This window comes from Myiozetetes cayanensis, unplaced genomic scaffold (genome assembly GCF_022539395.1).
Source record: "Myiozetetes cayanensis isolate MyiCay16 unplaced genomic scaffold, myiCay2020 scf21, whole genome shotgun sequence".
Taxonomy (NCBI): Eukaryota; Metazoa; Chordata; class Aves; order Passeriformes; family Tyrannidae; genus Myiozetetes; species Myiozetetes cayanensis.
This window is the reverse complement of record NW_026087423.1, coordinates 1107804-1134304: the sequence shown is the minus strand read 5'-3', so window position 1 is coordinate 1134304 and position 26501 is coordinate 1107804. Positions and strand designations below refer to the sequence as shown.

At 57.1% G+C, this 26501-nt stretch overlaps 1 protein-coding gene across 3 annotated transcripts in view; it reads left to right on the top strand.

Moving 5' to 3' along the window:
- OSBP2 (oxysterol binding protein 2) overlaps positions 1 to 24967 on the top strand; it is a 102059-nt gene extending 77092 nt beyond the window's left edge. For all 3 annotated transcript variants that reach the window (XM_050318254.1, XM_050318253.1, XM_050318255.1), the window contains 11 exons: positions 8067 to 8265; positions 9606 to 9723; positions 10606 to 10672; positions 11047 to 11214; positions 14559 to 14804; positions 18624 to 18744; positions 19482 to 19585; positions 19881 to 19976; positions 20395 to 20579; positions 21576 to 21796; positions 21950 to 24967. In XM_050318254.1, coding sequence (XP_050174211.1) covers positions 8067 to 8265; positions 9606 to 9723; positions 10606 to 10672; positions 11047 to 11214; positions 14559 to 14804; positions 18624 to 18744; positions 19482 to 19585; positions 19881 to 19976; positions 20395 to 20579; positions 21576 to 21796; positions 21950 to 22092 — 1668 coding nt within the window. In that variant the 3' untranslated portion in view covers positions 22093 to 24967. The remainder of the gene's footprint in view (positions 1 to 8066; positions 8266 to 9605; positions 9724 to 10605; positions 10673 to 11046; positions 11215 to 14558; positions 14805 to 18623; positions 18745 to 19481; positions 19586 to 19880; positions 19977 to 20394; positions 20580 to 21575; positions 21797 to 21949) is intronic.
- The last annotated feature ends 1534 nt before the right edge of the window (positions 24968 to 26501 follow it).

The window sequence follows — 26501 nt, the reverse complement described above, 5'->3', positions numbered from 1 at the left end:
TGCTGGACGGGGCTTTCAGCTGCTGCTGCTGCTGCTCACTGTGCCTTGGGGCTTCTCACCTTTCCTCCCCCTCCTCCTTCTCCTCCTCCTTCTCCTTATGTCCATCTGGCCCTCGTGGGACTTCGGACTGTCCTAGGGCTCCCTCAGAACCTCGTGTGAGAAGGTGGGGGACAGGTTTGTCCCCAGCACTGGATGGTGCCTCTCCCAGCTCTGCTTTCCTGTTTGTTTTTGGCTGAGAGCGATAGCTTTTCCATTGTGGCTTCAGAGGAGAGTTGGGAGTGTTTTCCCAGGCTGCTGGGTCAGCAGGGCTGTGTGTTGGTGGGCTCAGCGTGGGCATTGCACTGTCAGCAGTGCCTCGTGTTGATCAGCAGCTCTGCTGAGCCAGGAGACAGCCCAGCCAGGCATTACCAGTGCAGGTGAGCCCTGCCCATTCCTCCTGGGATCCTCATCCCTGCCTGGAGCTTGTTGGCTCCTTGGGGTGGGCCGGGACCACAGAGAGGTGGGTTAATCCCTCTGGGGTGCTGCCACTGGTGTCACAAGGACTGTGTTCACCTCTTCCCTGGGCTGAGGCACTGAGATGTTTCACTTCAGCTCCTTCCTCCAGTGCCTGTTGAAGGAGGAGGCACTGGAATGGCAGCACTGCTTTTCCCAGGATTTACCCAGAGGGAAGTTATGGGAGATGAGCAGGATGGAGGGGGGCTGCTGCCAGATGAGCTGCTCTTGCAGCCCCCAGTACTGTGGGAGGTTTGCAGAGGCCTCACACAAGGCTGAGACCGAGGTACAATCCGAGGCAGGTCCCCCCAGCTCCCGGGGTCAGAGGTACCCACGGGCAGTGCCAGCTGCTCCTGCCACCCAGCGCTTGGACAGATGCTCCTCCCACCTGGACTCTGCTCCGTGGGGTGGATGAGGGAAGCAGCCAGTGAGAGCCTCATTCAGTCTGTCATCGTGGGAGCTGTCAGCAGGACAGAGCTCTCTGGGCACACCAGTGCCGGGATCAGGGCTCCGGGTGCCTGGAAGTGAAGCCCGTCCACTCTCCTTGTGGTGGAGCTGCTCCTGGAGTGGCTTTGGAGGTTTGGGCAAGAGAAGAGGAGGGAAAAATCTGCAGCAGCTGCCTGGAGGTACCTCCCTGTGGAGGAAAAGCCAGTGCTGGGAGCTTCCCAGGGAGAGGAGGTTTGGCCCAGATGGCAGTGGAGAGGCCCCACTGCTGTCCAGGCAGGTGAGAGCTTCAGCAGGACAAGCCTGAGATGTGCTCATGGCCAGAGGAGAGTGGGAAGGCCCTGCAAGGGCACAGTTCTGGGTTGGCCACGCTGCAGCAGGAGGGCCCAGTACAGTCTTGGCTCCCAGTGTATCTTCTGTACTGGTCCCAGCGTGTCCTTGTCACGCTTGGTGTCCCTGCACACCCTCTGGCATGGCCAGCAGAGGCCACTGGGTGCTGCTCAGTGAGGGTGGAAGGGTCAGTACTCACAGCACTCCGGAGTATCCAGCAAATTCCTTAGTTGTTTTTCCACCAAAAACCAGGCTCTGATCCTTTCCCTCCCACAGCTCCAGGCTGGCATCACCTTGGTCACACTCCGTGGGCAGCGTTGGCTTGTTCCATGTCCCAGAGCCACACTGAACATGTCCTGCTGTGCCGAGTGTGCCGCGACTCCAGACTCCATGGAGGCTGCGTGGGGTCGGGATTAGAGGCTCTTAGCACAGCCAGCAGTGGATTTGCCACTGCTTCCCACTAATCCTCCCTTTATTGCATGGGCTGGATTACACGGCACTGGAGGCGGGTCTGGCTGCTGTGCCGGCCCTGTCCGGCCGCTGTGCTTTGGGATGAGCTCGTGCTTTGGGATGAACTCAGCTCCAAGGAATCGCTGGGCAGGGGGTCTGGCTGGGTCAGTGGTGCTGAGCCAGCCTTGTGGGGAACACCAGTGTGTCCATGGTATTTAGGCACATGGCCCAAAATAACAGGGTAAGGTGGTGAAATGCCCAGAGAGACAACCAGGAGACCAGATCCGACTTCCATAGAAGTGTAGACGTCTCCATCTTGGGCTTCTCTGTCTTGGATGTCTCCATCTCAGACATCTTCATCTTGGACATCTCTGACTCTCTGATCTCTTCACTCTTGTGACCAGGGACAGCCCCCAGGGAATGGCTGGAGCTGTGTCAGGGCAGGCTCAGGTTGGATCTCAGGGCAAGGTTCTTTCCCCAGAGGGTGGTTGGCACTGAACAGGCTCCCCAGGGCAGTGGGCACAGCCCCAAGGCTGCCAGAGCTCCAGGAGGGTCTGGACAATGCTCTGAGGGAAAGGAGGGATTGTTGGGATGTCTGTGTAGGGCCAGGGGTTGGACTGGATGATCCTGGTGAGTCCCTTCCAACTCAGTACATTGTGTGACTCTCAGGGAACTCCCAGTTGCCAAAGGGAAGCAGGCACTTCTAGGGCACAAGGTACCACCTGGAATGGGACAGTCAGGGATTTTGGGACCAGCTTGTTCAAGTGCTGAGGGTCTGGCTCAGTATGTCACTGAGCGAGGTGGGCTGGAGCCTCTGTTCTGGTGTCTTCCTACTCCTCTTTGGGGCACTAAGGATTTTTTCCATCTCTGCATTTCTGTAGTACCCATTTTCCCTGGATGCAAATGAAGTGGGATGATTTTCGGTGTTGCAGCTGCACCTGCTGCCCTCACAGGTTTTTATGCAATGTCACCTTGTTTTTTAGGCTCTTCCAACCAGCCCTGGCTGGGGAGAAGCAGTTCCCAGTGTCCCTGAATGTGCTTCAGACAGCCGGGATGCTCCTGAGCTGGCTGAGGGTCACTCCAAGGATTTGGGACAGATTTGCAGTTACTTAAGCAGTCTGTGTTGATGTGCTCCTGGTGGTGACCAGCAGCCTGGCCTTGGGCTGCAGGGACCGTCACTGTGGAGCAGATGACCACACTCCAAACCACGTCTCCTTGCCATCTGACTGCCTGTGCAGGATGATTTCGGATTCAGGCTGGCTCCATCCTTGTATTTCCCCTTTTTCTTGCTGCTCAGAGTATTTTTGGAGGGAGGAAGGACAAATTAACCCTCTCTGGGTACAAACGCTCTGTGATTCTCACCAAACAGCTCCTGCCCCATCCCTGGAATTGTCAAGGCCAGGCTGGATACATTTGGAGCAACCTGGTCTAGTGTAAGGTGTCCCTGCCCATGGCAGGAGGTGGAAGGGGATGAGCTTTAAGGTCCCCTCCCACCCAAACCATTCCATGATTGTGTGATTCTGATTTTTGTGGCTGACACGGTGTGAGTGTTGAGATCTAAACAGAGGCTCCGAAACCGCCCTTCCCTCGGGAGGCTGTTCTGCAGCGAGCAGCAGCCAGCTGTGTCCCAGGGTTTTGATGACTCCAGGAAGGAAGGGAGCACTTATCTCCAGGCAGCAGGCACAGCACCACGCTCTGTCCCCGATGAGTGGAGCGATGCTCCTGCTGGATAATTCACTGCTGAACAAGAGATGATTGAGCGCAGCTGGCATTGCCTCCCCCCGTGTCACTCCTGGGCGATGAAGGGCTCCTTGTCCCAAGGTTGAGCAGCAGGAGATGTTGCTCCCACAACAGCAGGCACTTCCCTAGTAGGATTTTTCCTCCCCAAAGGTTAGATTTTTAGATTTGCAGGGCTGTTCCTCTGGGATGCTGGGGGCAGGTGGGATTGCAGGTGTGAGCCCTCGGAATCCATTGGCATTGCATCAGAGGTGGTGAAATGCTCAGCCTTGCTGGGGCTGTCCCAGAGGTTTTCATTCCTATGGGTCAACCCCCTAGGGCAGAAATCCTGTCCCTGTGAGGGTGGTGCAGGCCCTGGAACAGGTTGCTCAGAGAAGCTGTGGCTACCCCTGGATCCCTGGAAGTGTCCAAGGCCAGGTTGGACAGGACTTGGAGCAACCTGGGCTGGTGGAAGGTGTCCCTGCCCATGGCAGGGGTGGAACAAGCTGAGCTTTAAGACCCCTTCCCACCCAAACCATTCCATGATTCTATGATGTCTGGCAGACCTTGCTGTGATCATTTACCCTTTCAAGCTAATTAACCTCATCTCTTTGTGCCTTCCATCTGATTTTGACTGTTTGCTGCACTGAGGAGGCAGATCCCTGTGGGTGTGTGACTCCACCATCTTGGCAGGACAGTGGTGACCTCGAGCTCCTTTTCCTCTGCATAAATAATCTCCAGGCTGTTAAGGATGTTCCCATTAGCCTGCAACAAGCTGTGAAATCGGGTATATTTGCCATGACAAATGTGTGAAAGGTGCTAAATGTGCCCCTGGTGGCAGCAGCTCCTGGGCATGGAACAGACCACGGCTGTTGGCACCGTCTCTCACCTCCTGCTCCCCAGCAGGGTCTTGATGGCACCTTTTCTCTTACTCCATGGGAATTTGCAGGAACCTTGATGATATTTTTCCATGAAAACACGCTCTTTGGGCCACCTTGGCTGTGCCTCCTTGTGTTGGCAGTGATTTACAGCTCTACTGTTCAGTGCTGGATTAGGACCTGCCACAACAGCTTGGTCCAGCCATGGAGAAGAGGAGAAAGCACCTCTGTCCCTCCTGCCACCTGGCTGCAGGTAACACTGGGATTCCCTGGGACTGCAGATGGATGGACCTTGCTCTTATCTCTGGTCACTGGTGACCTGTCACCTTGGCCACTGTTCTCCAACCCTGACTGCACCGTGATGGGGCTGAAGTGGAGCAGCCTTTGGGAGTTTGGGATTTCATCCAGCTCTGGCCCTGGGGCAAATCCAGGTCATGTTTTGTCACCTCCTGTACTTGCCATCCCCTCCTGTGAAGGAGAAAACCTGGTGGAATGGGGTGCATGTGGGGATGGGCACAACACCCTCTGCCCATCTCTCCGCTCACTGGAGGGATGGTCCTGGCAGAGCTCTGGGAAGGGCAGTTCCTGCCAAGGCTGTACCTTCAGGTGCACATGGCTTTGACATCCCAGCCCTGCAGCTTGTTGGGGAATCACTTTTCCTGTGCCTTCCTCCTGCAGCTGGGCACTGCCCTGTCCTTTGGAAGAGGTTCCTCGAGGAGCCTCTTCCCGGTGTCCTGCGTCCCTGTGCCAGCCTGGCATGGATTTGTGGCTGTGTCTTACAACCCTGAGCAGCTTCAGCTGGAACTACATTTAGCCACAACTCTTGAGAATTTTATAAGCTGGATTTCAAGGTATTGCTCCTGCTTATTGGCTGGGATTGTCTGTACCTTTGGAACATGGAGCCGGGGGGATAATGATGGGAATGAGGGATGAGCTGGGATACTCCTGTCTGAGCTACTCACCCTGGAGCCCTGCAGCCTCAGGGAGCTCGTGGGCTGGTGCTGCCACTGCTCCACACCAGGCTCTGGGGTGTGTTTTGGCTCAGGATTGAGTTGAGTCAATAGAGACAGTGAAAAGAGACCCCCTGAGCCCTGTTTGGTGCTGGTGAACATCCCTGTGGGATTCTGTGCTGTCTGGCTCTAGGGGGTGCAAACCCAAATTAATAATATTAATTTGCTTGGCTGCTGCTGGCAGAGGGGGGCTGGGCTTGGGGGATCCCTCCTGCAGGATGTTCTCCTGCTGCCACCCTTGGCATAACTTGTCTCCCAAGGAGCAAACATGATCCTTGCCTGGGTTGATCTGGGTCCCTTGATCTGGGTTTGCATCAAACCAGTGTCTGAATTGCAGAGGAAGAGGCTGCAGAGGAAGGACCTGACAGTTTTTCAAAGCAGAATAAACCCTGTATGTACCCCAGGTGGCTCCTAAATCCACAAGGACATAAGTTGTGGGATGCTGTGTGGAACATGCATCGTCCTGACCTGCTCTGTGGAGGTACCTGCAGCCTCCGCTGGGACCTGGGGCCGTGTGAGGATCATCCCAATAATCTTCCCAAAACATCCCCACGCTCTGCAATGCTGACAAACATGCTCCATCACTTGGATTTTTTATATGGCTGTAAATGAAGCCTGTCAGTGCAATTTTCCCTTTGGGATACACCATGGATTCTCGGTGAAGCTTGGATACCTTGGGACGGGAGAGTCCGAGGTGCGACCTGCTGTGATTTTTCATTACGACGTTGATTCTCATCAATTTATGGAATGATTTCTCCTCTCCAGCTCCCAGCCCACACGGAGCCCTGCCTTCCCTTGGCTCCTCTGTAATTACCTCCTTTCCCCCTAATTCCCCAGCACACCTTCCAAGCCGTGGTTAATTGCAGTCGGATAATTACAGGTCATCTCCCAGCGCATCGTTTTAAGGCGCTCAGCCCCTGAGCTGGAGGCAGTTCCCACCCTCTGTGCCAAAGTGGGCATTCCTGTGCCCTCTGCCTGCGGAGAGGGACCTTTGGAGCACAGAATGAGCTTTGCTGGGCTGGGAATGTCACAGCCACTATCCCATTACTTGTCCTTGTTGGATCCTCTTAGCACAGCACAGCAGTGGGACAGAAGGAGTGGCCAGCTCGGGGTTTGAGCTGCCAGAGGCTGCTGTGTGAAGCATCAGGGCAGGGCCCCCCTGGGCTTTGGGGCTGGGGGTGGCTGCCAACAGGACTTCTTGAGGTGGGGAGAGGAGTTGAGTGGTTTCCAAAGGGTGAGGTGGCAACGTTCAGGATGTCACCAAAGCCAACATGTGCCCACTCCCTGCATTTTTCTTCCTGATGGTGGGATATTCATTCCCTCTGCTTTGTACTTCTTCATCTAAAGCATGAAAACCTAATGCTTATCATCCTTTCTGATGTTATCAGAGGAAAAACTTCTTTCCTGGATGAGACCCAAATCTTGCTGCTATCCAAAGGAAAGGTTTGATGATTTTTGATGATTTGGAGCTTTTCTTGGACAGATTGTGGTAAAATCATGTCAGGAAAAAAATCAGGACCTGTTGCTTGATGAGGAGATACCTTGATATTCAGGTGCCACCTGCAGCCCAAATTCTGAGTAACGTGCCAGGAGCTGAATAAATCATGTGTGGAATCCAAATAGCTGGAAACAGAAGATAGCTGAGTCCTGGGGATGGCTGGAAGTCTTTCAGACATCCCAAACTCTCTGGTTATAGCCTTTTTGAGTAGTTTTGAGTTCTTCAGCCAGCATTTATCCAGAGGACCTACCTTACTATGCTGACGAGTTGGAGGCAGCTGCAGCTCAATCACAGTTCATTTGCCTACAAGCAAAATAATTTCCCTGTGTCGTGGTTTGATTCCCTGCCTCCAAACTCCTGGAGGATTTCCCTGAAAATCACATTTTAAATGTAGAGAAGAAGTTCAGTGTGTCCTACCTTGCAGAGATTTGGGGGAGGGAGGAGGAGGAGCAGCCTCTGTGCTCAGCTGCACGTGGGGCGGATGGCAAAGCAAGTGGCGAAGCCGCAGGGACTCGAGGTTCCATCCAGGATGGAAAGTAACCTAAAAATAGAGCTGTGAGGGCCGGCTCTGTCCTGTCAGACTATTGTCTGGGATAAGGCAGTGTGGGACAGCCAGCAGCATTCCGGCCCTGGGTGGACATCCTGCTCCAGGAAATCTCCCGCCGGGAGTCTGGCGCACCCAGGGCTGGGTGATGGTGTCCCAGCTGTCCCCTGCCTGGTGCTCTGTGTCTTGGAGCATCCCCTGAGCGCTCCTTCCCTGTGCCCAGAGTGTCTGTGGGTGTCCCCATGGCTGGGGGTTCCCCAGAGCCTGCTGGGGAGGGGATAGAGGCCTTTGGCCATGGTGGACATCCCATCCAGCTTCTCCTCATTTGCTGGATTGGGGATGGACGTGGCTGCTTGAGATCTCAAGGCTTGGCTGAGGTTTGTGAGAGCCCAGCCTGGGCTTCTGGGGACCACAGCAGGGTCAGGGATGGGGACAGGGACAGGCTGTGGGGTGGGGACACACCGGGCCAGGCTGCCACGGAGGTGGGACACCATGGAGTCTCCATGGACTCCTCAGGATGGTTGTCTGTGTCGCTGCCATCTCCTTGGAGGTTTGGGTGGTTGGAGTTGAGCTGTCCTTGGCCCCGGGGATGTGGGGATCGTGCAGAGGAGGAGGGGGGTGTTGTGGAACCAGCTCTGGGGTCACCGTGTGACACCTCCCAGCTGTGCCGGGGCTGACCTGTCCCTTTGTCCCCTCCTCCCCAGGCCTGCCGCGATTTCCTGGACTTAGCTGAGAGCCACAGCCGGAAATGGCAGCGGCTGCTGCAGCATGAGCGGGAGCAGCGGATCCGGCTGGAGGAGACCATCGAGCAGTTAGCCAAGCAGCACAACAGCTTGGAGCGCGCCTGCCGCGGCGCCCCCGGCCTGGCCTCGGCCACCACCAGCATCTCCAGCACCGCCAAGGGTGAGCACCGGCCAGGGAGGGACACCTGGACTGGGAGGGGCTGCGGGGTTCCCGCTGGGCTGCTCCCGGCCAGCCCGAGGTGCTTTTTTAAACGGATCCCATTGGGCCATAATTATTCCTAATCGTCCTTGCTGGGGACTTGGATGTCCCCAGGACACAGATGCAGGAGAGGGCTGCGTTCCCAGCTCACTCATGCTATTCCAGACTATTTTGGGAGCTTCAGCCCTCATCGATGGGCACATCTCCGGGCGGCCACGGTGCCCTGGCACTGCCAAGTTGGCTGTGTGGGGTGGCAGTGGAACAGCCAGGGGCTTGTTTGCAGTAAGATCCAACAGCTTTGTGGATTCCTGCCAAATGTCCTTCCCTGAGGGAAGCATTAGTTACAGCTACACAAACTGCAAATAGTGCTGGGTCTTATTTTTAAAGGATATAAGATCCAAGGGAGAGAACAGCAGCAGCTGGGGGGGTCAAGTTGTGCCAGGGGAGCTCTAGGTTGGATATTAGGAAACACTCTTTTCATGGAAAGGGTTGTCAGTCATTGGAACAGTCTGCCCAGGGCAGTGGTTCCTGTCCCTGGAGGGATTTCAGAGCCATATGGATGTGGCACCTGGGGACGTGGTCAGTGGTGACCTTGGCAGTGCTGGGGGATGGTTGGACTCGATGGTCTTAGAGGGGTTTTCCAGCCTGAACAATTCTGAGGCACAGCTGGGGAGGGCAGGGTGGAAATGGCTGCAGGGACAGGCACAAACCCTGCTGAGGTGGTGACCCTGCTCCTCCGGAGAGCGTGGGAGTGATGTGGGAAGGGAGTTGCTGAATTCCCCCGGACGGGGCAGGAGCAGGGGAGCTGCAGGGCCTCCATCAGTGTCTGCTCCCGATGTCGCAGCCATCCATCTCTCCCACCGCAGCAGGGAGATGTTTACAAATGCAGGGCTGGAAAACCCAAGGGCTGGGAAATCTCCCTGAGCATCACCTGAAGCACGTGACTGTTTTTTCCTGCTCTAATCCCAGCCGGATTTCCCGGTGGCTGGGGCGGTGCTGGAGTGGAGCCGCATCACACGCGGCTGGGTGTGCGAGTCACGCGCTTGTGTCAGCCCCAGGCAGCCCGGGGCATTTTTGGGGAACATGGCATGGGAGTCTTGTGTGCCTGGACTGGGGAGCAGGGCACATCCTTGCTTTTAGGAGTCAGAAATTGGTATGGAATCCTCCCATTGTGGAGTGGGATGGAGAGGAGGGGGCCAGGCTCTAAAGGGAGCCAGCGTGGAGGGGGCACGGGGAGGAGCTCGGTGGGTTCTGAAGGGGACCAGCAGCACCCGAGTGTCTCACACCCAGGGTGCCCACAGGGACTGTGCAGTCTGCAAAGGGAGAGGCCAGTGATGAAGATGAGGAGACGGAGTATTTCGATGCCATGGAGGATGCACCAGCTTTTATCACTGTAACCGCCGACCCCAAACACCACAGGTACGAGCCCCCAGCCCTGCGGGGAGGGATAGGGAGGGCTGGCATTGCCTGGCATCTGGCTCAGGCCCCAGGGCAGCATCCCTCCCACTCTGTGGGGTCACTCTGTGGACAAGTCCCCCAGCAAACTCCTCCCAAACTCCTGCCAGCCTCTGCCCAGGGCTCCCTGTCTGGCTGCTCCTGCATTCCTGGAGCCAGCGAGGCTGAGGATGGCCCCAGCTATAGTGAAGAAGTGAGGAAGGGCAGGTGTCAAGCCTGTCCTGTGGGAAAGCTGAGTCCTCTGCCCCAGCAGCTGATAGGAACAGGGACTTGGAGGGAGATCCCTCGGAGCATTGGCAGAGGCAGGGAGCACCTTGCCTTAATAGAATCTTGGAATAGTTTAGTCTGAAAGGGACTTAGAGCTCATCTTACTGCTACACTCTGCCATGGGCAGGGACACCTTCCACCAGCCCAGGTTGCTCCAAGCCCTGTCCAACCTGACCTTGGACACTTCCAGGGATCCAGGAGCAGCCACAACTTCTCTGGGAAACCTGGGCCAGGGCCTCCCCACCCTCACAGCCAAGAATTCCTTCCCAATCTCCCATCTATCCCTGCCCTTCAGCTGCGTCACCTGCTCTTATTCCTCCCTGGGTATCTGGGAGGTGTCTGTTGACCCACAGTCACATCACTGGGCTTGGTGACAAAGGCAGAGTTTTTGTCACCTCCTGAGCATCCCCTCCTGAGCATCCCCTCCCAGCACCTGTGCACAGCCTCTGTCACCCTGTTTCCATCCCAGCAGCACCCCAGGGTGCTGCAGGGAGATGCTCTGGGTGATGCTACACCAGCCCCATCTCTCCCCTCCTCTGCCCTCTCCCCCGTTCACCAGCCCATGTTTCCCTCCCGCAGGCGTTCGGGCAGTAACCTGAGCGGGGCCAGCGAGGGCCACCCCGAGGACTGGAACCTGGAGGACAGTGTGAGTTGGCCTGGCAGAGCGGGAGGGATGGTTCTGGTGGGAATAAACCAGGGAGAGGAGCGGGAGAGGACTTGGCTGTGGAGGGACCTTCCATCTGAATCGCAGGCGCTCTCTGGTGGTTGCTCCATGAGCCGTGGGTGGGGGACAGATGTCAACAGTCTCCCATCAGCATCCTAAATACTTTCCTAAGGGAAGCAGGAGGGTATTGGGGGGACAAGTGTACCCATATTTCCCTGGAGAACAGACTTCCAGCAATGCTCCCCAGCACAGGTGCACACAGTGTCTCCTGAGCTGGGAGTGCTGCTCCTGGGAGGTGCTGGATCAGGTTGGGTCATGTCCAGCTCAAACCTATGTTTCTTCTGTTGCTTCCACAGGTCTTTGAGAGCTCAAATCAAAGCAGTTACAATGAGTCCACGTGCAAAGATCTCCTGCCGAAGAAAAGGAGACGGACTCGCATTCCCGACAAACCCAACTACAGCCTTAACCTCTGGAGTATCATGAAGAACTGCATCGGCAAAGAGCTCTCCAAGATCCCCATGCCCGTAAGTCAGCGTGTCCCTGGCACCCAGGGCTGGCACAGAGGGTTTAGTTTGGGCACAACTCCTGGCTGGCCAAAGGATTTGGATTCCAGCTCTGGATGGTCCTGCTGAGGGCTGTGGTGGGCACAGCGTGCCAGGTGTCCCTCTCAGCAGCCCTGAGTGGGATAGGAGCATGTCACCAACGGGCAACTGCATCCCAGGGGACTGGATTTTGCACTGGCAAAACCCTCTGAAACCACCTGATTCTTATTGTAGAATCATGGAATGGTTTGGGTTGGAAGGGACCTTAAAGATCATCCAGTTCCATCCCCTGCCACGGGCAGGGACTCCTTCCACCAGCCCAGGTTGCTCCAAGCCTCATCCAGCCTGGTCTTGGACACTTCCAGGGATCCAGGGGCAGCCACAGCCTCTCTGGGCAACCTGGGCCAGGGCCTCCCCATCCTCACAGCCAGGAATTCCTTCCCAATCTCCCATCTATCCCTGCCCTCTGGCAGTGGGAAGCCATTCCCTGTGTCCTGTCCCTCCATCCCTTGTCCCCAGTCCCTCTCCAGCTCTCCTGGAGCCCCTTTAGGCCCTGCAAGGGGCTCTCAGGTCTCCCTGGAGCCTTCTCTGCTCCAGGTGAACCCCCCCAGCTGTCCCAGCCTGGCTCCAGAGCAGAGGGGCTCCAGCCCTGGGAGCATCTCCGTGGCCTCCTCTGGCCTCTCTCCAGCATGTCCTTGTTCCAGGGTTGGCTGGAGCAGAGGGAACATTGCCCACGTGTCCTCTGCAAATCCAGCTGTTACAGAGTCATGGAGAGCCCCAGGACACTGTGAATCCCTGAGGATTCATGAAGGAGGTACCTCCTGGTGATGTAATTCCTGGGGACAGGACACTTTGGGGCTCAGCCCCACCTGCACTGACCACAGCAGGGCTGGATTGCACCCCAGGGACCCAGAGTGTCTCATTTTCCTTACAAAGGGCAGCTTTGCAGTGAAGGAGGTGCCAGGGGCAAAGGCTCCCTGTGATGGTCAGAGAGGTTTTGCTGGGGGGGTGTCTGGAGGAGCCCCTCTGGCTGCACAGAGGGCGAGTGGGGGGTGTGTTTAATTCTAGCAGACAAATAACTGTGCCTGAGCTAAATACTGCCACACCAAACTCCCCAAAACTGCAGCCCTGTTTTTTCAGAGCAAACCAACCCTTCTCAGGCTGCCTGTCCTCAGCAACTCAGCACCAGTGAGCAGCATGGATGGGACTGGGTGCCATATCCCCAAGAATCATGAGGGCCTGGCAGGTTTGGGAGAGCTGTGACCATCTGGGGTGCCTGGGGGTTGTTGTGCTGGCTGGAGGGGGATTAACCCAGCAAAGTGTGATCTGTAGCCCTGGAATCGTGTTCAGGGCCCGTCCTGTGCTGGGCAAAGAGGAAGGAGCACATTCCAAGGGGCTTGGATGCTGAATTGGTTGTGTTTTGTCTCTTCCTAAGGCAGAGCCTGAGTGAGAGCTCGGAGCTGTGGGGGAGAGTGCTGAGCTGTCTCTTCCCTGTGCTATTTCCAGCCGAGATGCCCAGCCCTGGCCGGGTGTGTTTCTGCAGCAGCAGCAGATCAAGTGTGATGGGCACAGGAATAATCTCAGGATGTGAAATCCCAGCAGCTGCTGGTGCATGGAGAGAGGAAACTTATACCTTCCCTATCAGTCAAATCCTCCCAGGAGCTTCTAAAGTCCAAACCTGAGGGCAGCAGGAAAGAGGGCAGGGTTAGGTGGGATATTGGGAAGAAATCCTTCCCTGTGAGGGTGGGCAGGCCCTGGAACAGGTTACCCAGAGAAACTGTGGCTGCCCCTGGATCCCTGGAAGTGTCCAAGACCAGGTTGGACAGGGCTTGGAGCAACTTGGGCTGGTGGAAGGTGTCCCTGCCCATGGCCAGGGGTGGAACTGGGTGGGCTTTAAGGTTCCTCCCTACCCAAACCATTCCATGATTCCGTGACAATAAGTAGGACACACCCCACAAGCTGAGCCACATGTGAGCAGTTCTTTGGGAGACTCACCCCAAGAACAAGCAGCCTGTGGGCAACAAGGCAATTTAACCTCCTTCCAACAGCCACTGAAATCCTTCCCACGGTCCATGAAGGGGTACAGGGGGTACTGAGGCAGCTCTGAGGATCCACGTGGAGCTGCCGAGGGAGGACTTTGGAGCTGCCACTGTGGAAAAGGAGGAGGAGGGAGCAGAACAGGCAGCTTGGGGAATTCAGTTTGGAAATGTGGTTACTTACAGCACAAACCATCAGTGCTCATCAGCACCAACCATTGTGCTCACTGAGTGATGGGATTTCTCATTCCATGGGCTTCACTGAAGTCTTGATGAATTAGGGCGATTTCTGAGATGCTCTTGAGTTGTTCTGTGATCCTTCCTGGGGGATGTGATGGGCTGACAAACCTCTCGTGCAAACAGCTCCTGAATTTTTCCTCTGATGTGCAAACCTGCAGCTCTGAAAAGGAGGAGAATAGCTGTAAGGATTTGGGATTTGGGTGGGTTCATCTTCCTCCCCCATGGAGGGATTTTGCCTCACTGTTGCCTGAGCAGTGCTGAGGATGGAGCTGCCAGCTTTGTTCCCTGCATCTCTCCCCAGACTTGTCCCAAATAATTTGCTCTTTCTGTGGATCTGATGCTGCTCTTTCTGCACAGCTCTCTTTTCTCAGATGCTGTAAGATCCCTGCCACTTCCCTGCGTGGAAAATCTAAAAAGAGCTAAGTCCTGGAATCTGGAGTTTGTTTTCTTTACCATGAAATATTTAACTTGGCTTACAGAAGTGGTTCTCCCATCCTTCAACCATCTGCTCTTTCTAAAATGTATTTCTTTATTCTGATCTGACATTAAAAAGTGAATTTCATGTGGATTCGAGGCAGAAGACCTTCTGAGGCTCCATCTTTCTTTCAGTTATTTTTTAATTTGAGTATTTTCAGAGCAAAAAGTTAAGGGTGCTGCCGTGGGAGTCCCTGGAGCAGGGAGCCCCCAAAATGGGGCTTTTCCAGGTTTTCTGAGCAGCTGGATCAACCTGGCACAGGGATGGCTTTACCAGGAGGTGGTGAGGACAACCTGGGGAGCAGCACATCCCTATCCTGTATTGCTGTGGCTGTGGGATGGTGCTGGGAGGCAGGAGGGAGCTGCTCAGGCTCATTTTGGGGATCAGGGTGATGCCTGGGATGGTCCCTGGTTATCCCATGGGGCTGCCCCACACCTCAGCTGGGGCCTTCGAAGCCTTGGTGCTCCCGTGGCATTGTTCGGGAGCAGAGCATGTGTTCCCTGCCTGTATTTAGGGCCTGGTGATGCCTCCTGGGTGTCTCTCCTGCTTCCCTGACCCTGCTCCTTTCCTTCCAGGTGAACTTCAACGAGCCCCTGTCGATGCTGCAGCGGCTGACGGAGGACCTGGAGTACCACGAGCTGCTGGACAAGGCGGTCAAGTGCGAGAGCTCCACGGAGCAGATGTGCTTCGTCGCCGCCTTCTCCGTGTCCTCCTACTCCACCACCGTCCACCGCACAGCCAAGCCATTCAACCCCCTGCTGGGGGAGACCTACGAGCTTGACCGGCTGGAGGAGCTCGGCTTCCGCTCCCTCTGCGAGCAGGTGAGGGGGCCGGGGGTGTCCCCCCTGCTCGGGGAAGGACGGCCAAGCTTCTCCTCACACTGAGCCTTCCTCGGGCTCCTCTCCCAGCAGTTACTGAAAGGCAAGGACAGGGACAAGCTGGTGGAGCCCCCGTCCCTGGAGGAGTTCAGGGAACGACTGGGTGCTCTGGTCCAGCTGACAAGGTGGTGATGGGTCACAGGTTGGACTCGATGGTCTTGGAAGTCTTTTCCCAATATCAGTGATGCTGTGGTTCTGTGAAACAGCCTCAAGCTGCACCAGGGGAGGTTCAGGTTGGATATCAGGAGAAATTTCTTCATGGAAAGGATCAGGCACTGGAAGGGGCTGCCCAGGAAGGTGGTGGAGTCCCCATCCCTGGAGGTGTTCAAGGAATGACTGGAGGTGGCACTCAGTGCTCTGGCTGGGTGACAAGGTGGGGATGGGTCACAGGCTGGACTTGTGATCTTGGAGGTTTTTTCCATCCTAAATGATTCAGTGATTCTATGAAACGGCCTCAAGTTGTGCCAGGGCAGGTTCAGGTTGGATATTAGGAAAAATTTCTGGAGGTGTTCAGAAAACAGGTAAACATGGCACTGCATGATAGGGATTAGTGGGAATGAGGTTAGACTTGATGATCTTGGAGGTCTTTTCCAACCTTAATGATTCCATGATTCCTCCTGACCAGGAGAGCCAGTGGGATGCTGTTGGCCTTGGCAGGAGCAGCAGCAGGCACAGCCTGCTTCCATGTTTGGGAAGCAGAGTGTACTTGTTGCAGAGCTGCAGAGCAGGAGGAGGGGTGGGAGGGGAGGACAAAGGTGTCCTGGCAGCTCCCTGGAGCTGGAGCTCCTGTCACATCTCAGCACTTGAACAGCAAGGGAGAAGCTCTCCTTACCCCAGCTACCTTCAGCTGTGCCCAGAGAAGCTGTGGCTGCCCAGTCCCATCCCTGGAAGTGTCCAAGGCCAGGTTGGACGGGGCTTGGAACAACCTGGAATAGTGGAAGGGAGAGGGGTGGAAGGAGATGAGCTTTAAGGTCCTTCCAACCTAAACCCTCCCGTGATTCCGTGATTTAAGTGATGATTCTATGCAGTGATGCCCCAAGCTCTTCCAGGGTCTCTTTGTGCTGGAAGGTGTCTCAGGATCTCATTTCTTTCCTACTGGACTGAAATGTTTTAGTTTCACAGCCTGGAGGAGCCCCAGGAGTTCTGAAAGGCCCATGCTCTGACCACAGGGCACAGCAGGTGCACATTGATCAACCAGCAGGTCTTAATTAACTGCCTGGAGTGCTGAATGAGTTGTGACTTGTGGAGATAATGGACTGTTTAATGCTTAGCACAGTTGGCTGGTCCAGCCTGCATTCCTAGGGAGGAACAGGGCCATTTGCTACCCCTTTCAGGCAGGACATCCCTTTGTGGGGGCTCTCTTTTCTCCAGAGGGTCTGTCTCAGGACACACTGGGAGTACACAGTGAGGAGGCTCAGGCTGGCACCAGCATCCCCATGTCCCCCTAACATGGTTTAGCTTGTCCATGTCCCTTGTCATTGTCTCCTCCAAGTCACAGCCCCCCATCCCCAGGTTTGGGGTGGTCACTGCAGCGGGTGCCGGGCTCTGCAGGACACCCAGGGGTGAGCAAAGCCCCTCCATGGTGGTGGGTGCCCAGACCCATCAGACTCCTGCAGAGCACTGGCCTGAGGTGGGATGGCACCTCCTGTCACATCCCATCACATCCTGTCACATCCCATCACATTCCATCACATCCCACCTCTCTCGGCCGTGCTGCTCCGGGCAGTGATGGGGAACAGGCTCTGTGGAGCCTCCTGGAAGGGTGACCCCTGCTCGTGACACAGGGGAGGTCCTGCTGTAGATAATCCCCAAGATTCACATCTCTGCTGTCCCCTCACACCCCCCAGAGCTGTGTGCCCGACATCACCCAGCTCTGCTTGTCCCCATGTGGTCCATCCCAGCCTGGGGAGCTCATGCCTGTGGCTGCAGCGAGGTGGGACACTGCCAGACCTGACCCCTGGCTGCAGCCCCCCTGCCTGCACACCTGCCCTCCTGCCTGCACACCTACCCTCCTGCCTGCACACCAGCCTCCTGCCTGCACACCAGCCCCCTGCCTGCACACCTGCCCTCCTGCCTGCACACCTGCCCTCCTGCCTGCACATCTACCTCCCCTTCCTGCTCTACCCCCAGCAGCCAGGTCAGAGACCACGTCCCTCCAGCCCCTGTGGATGTCACAGAGCTCAGGTTCACCCACCTCAGCAGCATCACACCTTCACCTGCCCTCACCTGGCAGAGATTCCTGGCTGTCACCTGGCTTGGCCTGGACCATGGGAAGTAGCTGATTCCTTAACAGGATGGTCAATCCATCCCTTAGCCAGCGGCAACCCTCTCCCTCCTGGCTACAGTTGGAACATCTGGGTGGATTTATCAGCCTCATTGGGCTGTGATGCTGAAGGCCAGGGCTGTCTGTCAGGTGCCTCTGGACACCTCTGACCACACCACTCCCACACTTTGTCATCCCTGCTCTTACCCCTTCAGTGTCCTCTCCACCACCTTCCTTCCTCCATCCATGTTCCCTTCCAGATAATTGTTCTGCCTGGAATTATTTTCTCCAGGTGGTCCCAGTTTTCCCCCAAATTTGGTATTCCTGAACCCTTCCACGCCAGCCTGATCCCTGGGTGCAGCCCTCTGCCTGTCCTTGAGTCCCTCCCTCGCTGGCACAGCACATGAGCTTCACCCCAAATCAGGATTAGTGTAACTGGGAGCAGACCTGCTCCAGAGCCTCTGGTCCTTGAGTGGAGCCTCTCCATACCCCCTGGAGCCACCTCAAGGGGCATGTTTCAGTGACAGTGTGACTTTGACACAGGACAGACAGACAGTCAGACACCCTTCCCACTTCTCAGAATTTTCCTTGGATGCTGCCTGTGCTTGCTCAGCCAACATACTGAGCCAAGCGTTGATAATCCAGTGCCTGAAATCCAGTTATCCAAATAGGATTTCCTCCTACTGGTGACTGGGATTTGGTGGTGAGACCTTGGCTCTGCCCCTGTGTGTAATCCTGAGCTTGGGGCACTCAGCCTGTAATTGCAGCAGTGAAAACCATCCCTGAGCTCTGTGCGGGGCCGCGGGGCCTGGAGTCAGTGGGTCCTGGTGATGGGTGGCCTGTGCCAGGCTGGGCTGTGCCACCAGCTGAGACCCTGCATGAGGGCAGAACCCTCTGCCTGAGATTTTCCTGCTCCCAACTTCATTTTGGACAGCTTTTCCAGGGCAGGGGGTGAACATCATCCTTTAACAAGTCATTCTCAGGATTTGGGATGTTTTGTTTTCCAGCCCGATGTGTCTGTAAAGGCAAAGCCAAAGTCTTACTGTGTGTCTTGGACAAGTTGGGGACCTGTGTCCCCGGGAGTTCCAAGGCAGAGCAGTGGGAACTGCTGCTGGCAGGAGAGGTGCTGTTACATTGGGATTACTGGGGTGCCAACACTTCCCTGTTTCTCATCCAGGATCCCTGGAGAGCAGAACCATGTCCTGGGATCATGGCACTGTAGCAACTCACCACGATGGGTGCTCGAGCTAAGATATTATGGATAATGCTGTGAAATGAGCCTTAGCAAATCCTGGCAGGAGATGGGCACACCTCCTTTTGCAGCCAGGATACCTCATGGAGGGTCACCCCAATGCCCAGGAGGAAAGTGGGGTGTCCAGGACAGCACCTGGAGCATCCTTAGCGTGAAAGCTGGCATGGACCTGCCTCCTCCCTGAGGAGTCCTGCTCTGATAACTCACCTGACAGCTGTGACCTTATGACCTGTTCTCCTGTCCCCAGGTGAGCCACCACCCCCCAGCAGCCGCCCACCACGTGTACTCCCGGCGAGGGTGGACGCTGTGGCAGGAGATCACCATCGCCAGCAAGTTCAGGGGCAAATACCTCTCCATCATGCCACTGGGTAGGTGATGCACTCCGGGAGCATCGGGGTTGGGGCTCCATGCACTGCTCATGCAGCGCCCAAAGCTCAAAGAAACTTGTTCCTTGGGCTCACCTGGGGCTCTGGGAATCCCTTGAGCTCACCTGGGGCTCTGGGAATCCCTTGAGCTCACCTGGGGCTCTGGGAATCCCTTGGGCTCACCTGGGGCTCTGGGAATCCCTGGGCTCACGCAGGGCTCAGTGGATTCCACCCTGAGCAATGTAAGGAGCCCAGATTTGTGCTCCTGGCTCGATCCCACGATAACTCATCTGCCCTGGAAGTGGAAATGATGCCAGCTGCAAAGGGAGGCCACTTTGCTTTGGAAATAATCCTTTTTGGATGCAATAAGCTGCCTCCTTGCAGTGCTTTATTTGTCTTCTGCCTGTCCCTGGGCTGGGCACTGTGCCCAGGGCTGGTCCCAGAGCGGTGCTGGTGCCTGGCCTTGGGAGTCAGCCAGGCAGCACGTTTCTGACCTGCTCTAAAATGAGTATTTTTGACAAAGGGCAGAGGGCCTGGCAGGTGTTGAACCTCCCTTCCTGGAGCAGATGAGGGAGAGGGTGTGCAGCAAGAGCAGGGATGAATCCAGCCCCAGCCCCGGTTGGGGACAGAGAATGGGAGATGCAGGTGAAGGGGCTGGGGTAGCTCTGAGGATGAGCACGAGGTGGTGGTGGGTTCTGGGGGCTGCCCTGTCTGGACTCAGAGAACCCCTCTCTTCCCAGGTGCCATCCACCTCGAGTTCCACTCCAGTGGGAATCACTATGTGTGGAGGAAAGTCACCTCCACCGTGCACAACATCATCGTGGGCAAGCTCTGGATCGACCAGGTTGGTGGCTGTGGGTGAGGGACTGGGTCCTGCCTGGCCTCACCTGGCTGGGCATTGCCCTCCTGGGGTGCTCCTGCCGTGGTGGAAAGCTCTGCTTCCCTGGCAGGGATCGAGGGAGGCTTCCTGGAGCTCCTCCCGGCTCTTCCCAAGGCCTGCAGCTCCGAGGGGCAGGGAGGGGTGGGTGGTGCAGGGGCTCCAGCCGGCCGTGGTGCTGTACCCTGTGTTGATTTGTACCTGCTCTACAACTAACACCTGCTCTGTCTCTCCCTGCTGTGGTTCTGTGTCTTTTATCCAGTCTGGTGAAATAGAGATTGTTAACCATAAGTCCAAAGATAAATGCCAGCTGAAATTTACCCCCTACAGCTACTTCTCCAGGGATGTGCCCCGAAAGGTGAGTCCCCATCAGTGACCAGCCTGGGTTGGGGTGAGAGCTGGCTCTTCCCTCTGAGCTGGATTCACAGGCTCCCAGTACCTCTGGGATGAGCCTCAGCACGGGGCTGAGGGGCTGTGCTGGCTCCTCAGCTATGGGTCACCAGGGAGGGCTGGGGGGACCTCCATGTCCTGAGTTTTTAACCTCCATGTCCCTTGTTTTGGCTCTCTATGTGCTGGAGCTGCAACACTGAGACCTTGGAGGGGTTGGGTGGGCTGGAGACCCACCTGTGCATGGTCAGAATGGCCACATGTTCCCCCTGTGCTGGATGAGGCTGATGTCTCAGGAGACACAGCACCAGATCCAGCTGCTCCAGCTGGGGCACCTGGAGGGTGTTCTGCCCCTCTGGGCACTTCCAAATGCCGCCTCCCCCTGCCAGGTGACAGGGGTGGTGAGTGACGCCGATGGCAAAGCCCACTACGTCATGTCTGGCACGTGGGATGAGAAGATGGAGTGCTCCAAGATCCTGCACAGCAGCCACGGCAGCACCAGCACGGAGGGCAAGCAGAAAACCGTGTACCAGACCCTGTCCCCAAAGGTCCTGTGGAGGAAGTACCCGCTCCCGTGAGTCCCCTTGGCACAGGGTGCTGGATGGGGATGGGGATGGGGTTGGCATTCCCTGGGCCTCATGGGATGAGGGGCTTTGTGTGCCCAGGCCTGAGGACATGGGCAGGGACCAGGACTTAGGGGGCTGAGTGGCTCTTTCTGGGGTGGGAGGGAAGAGCAGGTCCCTGCAAGGCGAGGGTGGCTTTGGGGGACCCTTGTGGGTGGGTTTGGGGCCATCAGGGGGTCTGGTTGGATTTCTGGGGCTGTGGGCTATGGCAGGGAGGGATGTTGGCTGCTTTGCCTTGCTGGAGAGTCCCTGGTTATCCTGTCCCACCAGTCACTCTATCCCTTTGGAGACCAATCCTCCCTTGGCACTTCTGCCCACAGCAGGGCTGTGCTCAAATCAGTCTCCAGCCTCTGGTAGCACCCATTGACTGTCCCTGATTGGGGATCTTCTGTTGGGATGGGGACTTCACCACTGCCCTGGGCAGCTGTGCCAGTGCTTGACCACCACTTCCATGAAGAAACTTACCCCAATGTCCGATCTAAACCTTCCCTGGCACAGCTTGAGGCTGTTCCCTCTCCTCCTGTCCCTGTTCCCTGGGAGCAGAGCCTGACCCCCCTCCAGCTCCCCTCTCCTGTCAGGGAGTTGCAGAGCCAGAAGGTCCCCCCTGAGCCTCCTTTTCTCCAGGCTGAGCCCCCCCAGCTCCCTCAGCTGCTCCTGCTGCTCCAGCCCCTTCCCAGCTCCGTTCCCTTCCCTGCACACGCTCCAGCCCCTCAGTGTCTCTCCTGTGTGAGGGGCCCAGAAGTGCCCCCAGAGCTGGAGGTGCCCCAGCAGTGGCAGCACAGGGAGGGCACTGCCCTGGGGCTGGGACACACCAGGGCTGGCACACCTCTGGCACAGCAGGAGCGGATCAGCGGGGCTGGGGTGGGACACAGGGCCACGAGGGGCTGGGGGGGCCCTGCTGAGGAGGACCCCACCCCGCCATCCTGAGCAGGGCTGTCTGGCTGCAGGGAGAACGCGGAGAACATGTACTTCTTCTCTGACCTGGCGCTGACGCTGAACGAGCCCGAGGAGCGCGTGGCTCCCACGGACAGTCGGCTGCGCCCCGACCAGCGGCTCATGGAGAGCGGCCGCTGGGACGAGGCCAACGTGGAGAAGCAGCGGCTGGAGGAGAAGCAGCGGGCCGTGCGCCGCAGGAGGGAGGCCGAGGCCGTGGAGGCCCTGGAGGAAGGTGAGGTGCTCCGAGATGTCCGTGGGCAGGGGCAGCGTGGGACATGGAAGGGGGTGGATGGATCCCACGGCTCTCGTGTGGCCGTGGGAGGCGTGGGACCCGCCGGATTTCAGGTGGAAAAGCGTGGCTGACGCTGTGTTCCTCCCGGGACAGGGAAGGACTACGAGGGGTACATCCCGCTGTGGTTCGAGCGGAAGGTGGACGCCGTCACCGGGGAGCTGATCTGCGTCTACAAGGGTGGCTACTGGGAGGCCAAGGAAAAGCAGGACTGGAGCGTGTGCCCCGACATCTTCTGAGCCCCTGCCCACGCTGGGGCCACCCCGCAGGACACCAGGACAGCCTGGGGACAACCCGAGGGACACCCTGACAGACAGCCCAGGGACAGCCCAGGGACAGCCCGGACACGCCGGCACCGCCCCGCCGGCAGCTCCCTGGGCAACCCCCGAGTCAACACATGCAAAGGTCGAAACAGGGATTCCAAACCTATTTTTTTACGCACTAATAAACAGCATCCTTTTTTTTTGTTTTCTTTTTTTTTTTTTTTTTAATGATGGCTTTTTCAGCGACTAATTGGGAACGAGGACACGTGGAGCCGGGTTGGGTTTGGGATATTCACTGCCTGTATCCCTCGGCTCCATCGGCCGAGACGTCGACTTCCAAAGATGCCCGGGGTGTGGGAATGCCGTGCGCTTGTGTGAGCTCTTCTCTTTGCCATGGTTTTTTTTTTTCCCCTCCCATTTCTGTGTGGACTTTATGGAATTATTTTTTTAAAAAAAAGAATCTGCTCCTGGTTCGGGTTCCTTCAAAGACGGACACGAACAACCTTGAGTCCTGCTCGGAAAACTGTCCCCCCAGGGGCCGTGGCGCTTGATCCCGGAGGCTCTTGGTGGTTCCCGCAGTGCCCAGTCATCCCAGTAAAACCAATTAGGATATTTCTGCTGGTGACTTTGGTTTTTTGACCTGGTTTTTTTTGGTTTTTTTCAAGAGCATTTGAGCTGCTTCCCCACAGTCTGGTGTGTTCAGTCAGGGCTTGGGACTGTCTTTACCGTGATGCTCTGCGGGAGTGGTTTGAGTGAGGTTTGGTTTGGTTTTCCTGCAGCCACATCTGAGGGGGAATGGCCTTGCCGAGGTCTGGAACGCCAGGCAGACTCAGTGGAGAGCTTTGTATCCCAGCGATGCTCCAGGGTCCGTGTCCCCGCTCCGTATCCCGGCATCCAGGGGCTGGCAGGAGCCTGGACCTCGGTGCCAGATTTTCCAGCTGTGTCTCCCTGCTGAGCTGGGTGGGAGAGGAAGGAAGAGATGTCGTGGTGCTGCTGGGATGGAGCCTTGGGCCTGGATCTCCTACCCCTGTGTCTTCCCCATCCAGCCAGACAGGTCTGGCCGCAGTCCCCTGGCACGGGATGAGTCCAGAGGGTCCCAGCACCCGCTCCAGGATCCCTTCCCTCTCCTCCCTCATGGCTGGGCTTTCCTTGGAGCAGCTTCAGGTCACTGGGGCTGAGGGAACCCCTGGTCCCCCCTCACCCTTCCTGAGTGCCACGGCCTTCCCGTGGCCCTGGACCCGCCGGGAGAAGCGGAGCAAGCGCTGCCGATGATCAGCCCCGAAGCACCGAAGGGGAGCAGGGGGGTGGCAGCCCCCAAAAGGTGGGATCCTCTGGGCCAGAGAATATCAGGGAGAGCTGGACACCTGCACTTGTCCTGTTGGATGTAATTTTTGATGTCCTCCTCTCTGGCTCTTCACCATATCACCCTGGCGCTGCCTCCCGGCACGTCCCCGTCAGAGGATAATTAGCAATAACGAACTTCGAGGCAACGGTAACTGGAATATCCAGGCTGCACATGGGACACTTATGCAATCAGGTTCCTCATCCATCAGTCTCCTCCTGGTCAGCTTCCAGCACCTCCACCCCGATTCTCCCCCACAGCCCCGCGTGTACAGTCCCTCCAGCCCCTGTACAGCGTCACCGTGGTGAGGGACAGCCCCCACTGCTCTCAAGGGACCCTTTAATCTTATTTATTTGCTTCTAATTTATACATATATATAAATATATATAAAATTATTTTGCTTAAATTTCTATGGTACACAATAGATGAAAAATGATGAAGACAGAAGTGTCTGTCTGAGTTTTTGCAGCACGAGTACGATTCCCCTCGGCTCGTCCCCGAGGTCAGGGGATGGTGATGGAGTGATTCCCAAAGCAGGGAAGTTGTGTTTTCCTCCAAAGCTGGATGCAGTAGCATGGAAAAGGTTTTCCAGAGACATTCTCCTCTGGAAATATGTTAGGGGGTTTGAGGGGCGGCACTCAGGATTCCTGGAAGTGGGATGCTCCAAGCTGCTTCCCAAGTCCTGGGTGTCACAGCAGCTGCTCCAGGGTGTTCACTCCTTCTGACCCTTCCTGGAGCTTTGCCCTGGCTCAGGAAAGCCGATGCAGGTTGATCCAGACTTCATCAGATGTGGGATTCAGCCTGTGGAGAGCTGCCGGTGTCCCGGCCCCAGGTGTCCCTCCTGGGGGAGCAGAGGATGCTCGGCACTGATCCCGAGGCCGCTGGGTTGGTTTGTGGCAGCACCGAAGTGTCCCGGGGGGGTTTCATCCCACTTGAGGCCTGAATCGGGTTCGTAAAATGGGCTAAAAATTGAGCTTTTCAGAATGCCTTACTTTCTTTTTTGCTGTGTCAATGCAAGTGTCACCTGGGAGCTTGGGGAGGGGAGAAATTCCAGCCCAGGCTGTTCCCAGAGCTGGATCCGGGTGTTCCCGCAGCAGAGGAGGGCAGGGAGCAGGATGTTGCTCCGTAAGTGCTGGCTCTGAGGGTCCTGCTGGGCTCTGGAGCCCTGAGAGGTCCTCTCTGATGTGCCCCCATGGCCACATCCATCTGGGAATCCCCATCACAGCCCTGCACAGCTCCATGGAGCACAGGGGAGCACGAGGAGCACCCCAACCCAGGAATCCCCCGGATTTTAGGCTAATTGAAAAAACTGCTCCATCTTCCAGAGTTCATCTGTCAGCAGCACTTAACCAGAGCACCATCTCCTGGTCCTTCTGTTCCTCCTGGAGGATTTTAATGTCATTCCACTGTAAATGCTGTTGAATGTATTTTCTTTTTGAACAATAATATATTGTGAGTGATCCCTCTTCTCCTACACGGAAATAAAACTTGGATTCGGGAGTTTTAAAAGCCGCGGTGCTGAGATGGTCACTGGCTCCCCAGGGCTGCAGGTGGGGGGGGCTTGGAGGAGCCCTGAGGTGGGGGAGCTCCTGGGGGAATGGGGGCAGGGGAGGGACCAAGGGAGGAGATCCAGGTGAGGAAATCCAGGGAATATTCAAAGGAGAAGGTTGCCCAGAGGACAGGGAGGTCCAGGGAAGTTGTTCAGGGAAGGAGGAGGATCTGGGGAGGAGATGGTCCAGGGAAGGTGGTTTGGGGGGCAGGAGGACATGGCCTAGGGAAGGTTGTTCAAAGGAGGAGGTTGCCAAGAGGATGAGGAAGTCCAGGGAAGTGGCTGTTCAGGAAAGGAGAAGAATCCAAATGGAAGTTGCCCAGGGGAGGAGATGGTCCAGGGAAGGTGGTTTGTGGGGCAGGAGGTCAGGAGAGGAGTTGATAGAGGGGAGGTTTTTCCAGGCAGGAGGTGTCCAAGGGGAGGAGGTCCAGGTGTAGGTGCCCATGGAAGGAGGTTCTCTGGGAGCAAGAGCTTAGAGGAGAAGGAGAACTGGGGAAGGGTTTGCCCAGGGACAAGGGAAGCCAAGGGAGGAGATCATCTGGGGGCAGGGATGTCCCAGGGGAGAAGATGGTGGCCCAGGGGAGAAGGAACAGGGAGGGAGGAACAGGAGAGGTGGCTCAGGGGAAGGTGCCCAGCTACGGAGATTCCCTGGGGATGGTGGGAAGGAGCTGTCCCAGGGGATTGTGTGCGGGGCGGGAGGAGGCCCAGGGGAGCTGGGGGAGGGTCTGAGCGGGGGCTGTGGAGGCCGGGGGGAGGAATCCCAGGCAGGCTGAGACTGGTCCCTGCGGTCGTCGCCAGGAGACACAGACACACAGCGCTGCCCGTCCTGGTCCTGCCTCTTCTCCTGCCCCTGTCCTGCCTGCCCCAGGTGAGCACGGGGGACCCCGGCACTGGGACCCCTCAGCCCCGCTGAGCCCGGGGGGCCCTGCCTGCTCCGGGTGCGGGCAGTGAGGGCCCGGCAGCTCCCGGGGGCAGCTCCCGTGCTGGAATCTTGGCTTTAAGGAAAAGCAAAGCTCTGGGGCCCCCTCACCCTGCGGCGGGGCCTCAGCCCGGGACGGGAGGGGATGGGTGTGCCGGGCTGTGTCGGGCTCAGCGAGTTCACTCTGGAGCCTGAGGACTCCGTGGAGCGTGTTCCCCTCCCCGTGCCCTGTGCTGCAGGCCGGGGGGGCAGCCACGGAGCTGGAGGATGGTGTTTTCCATGGCCAGAAGGGTAGTCAGGGTCACACGGGTGCCCAGTTCTCCCCCAGCCCCGGACCAGCACACCTTTGCTCCTGGCACGCTTGTCCTACCCCTCAGTGGAGCTGTTTGCAAGCCCGGGGTGCTAAAAGTCCTGCCTGGCCCCACTGGAGACCCCTCTTCCCCCTCGCCAGGGATTTTTGGCCAACCCCCAGGGCTTTGAGACACCCAGCAACTCTTTCCTGTTGCAGCCCTGGACCCTGGGAAGCATCTGGAGTCTGCAGGATCCTGGGCAAGGGAACACCAGGACCGTGGGCT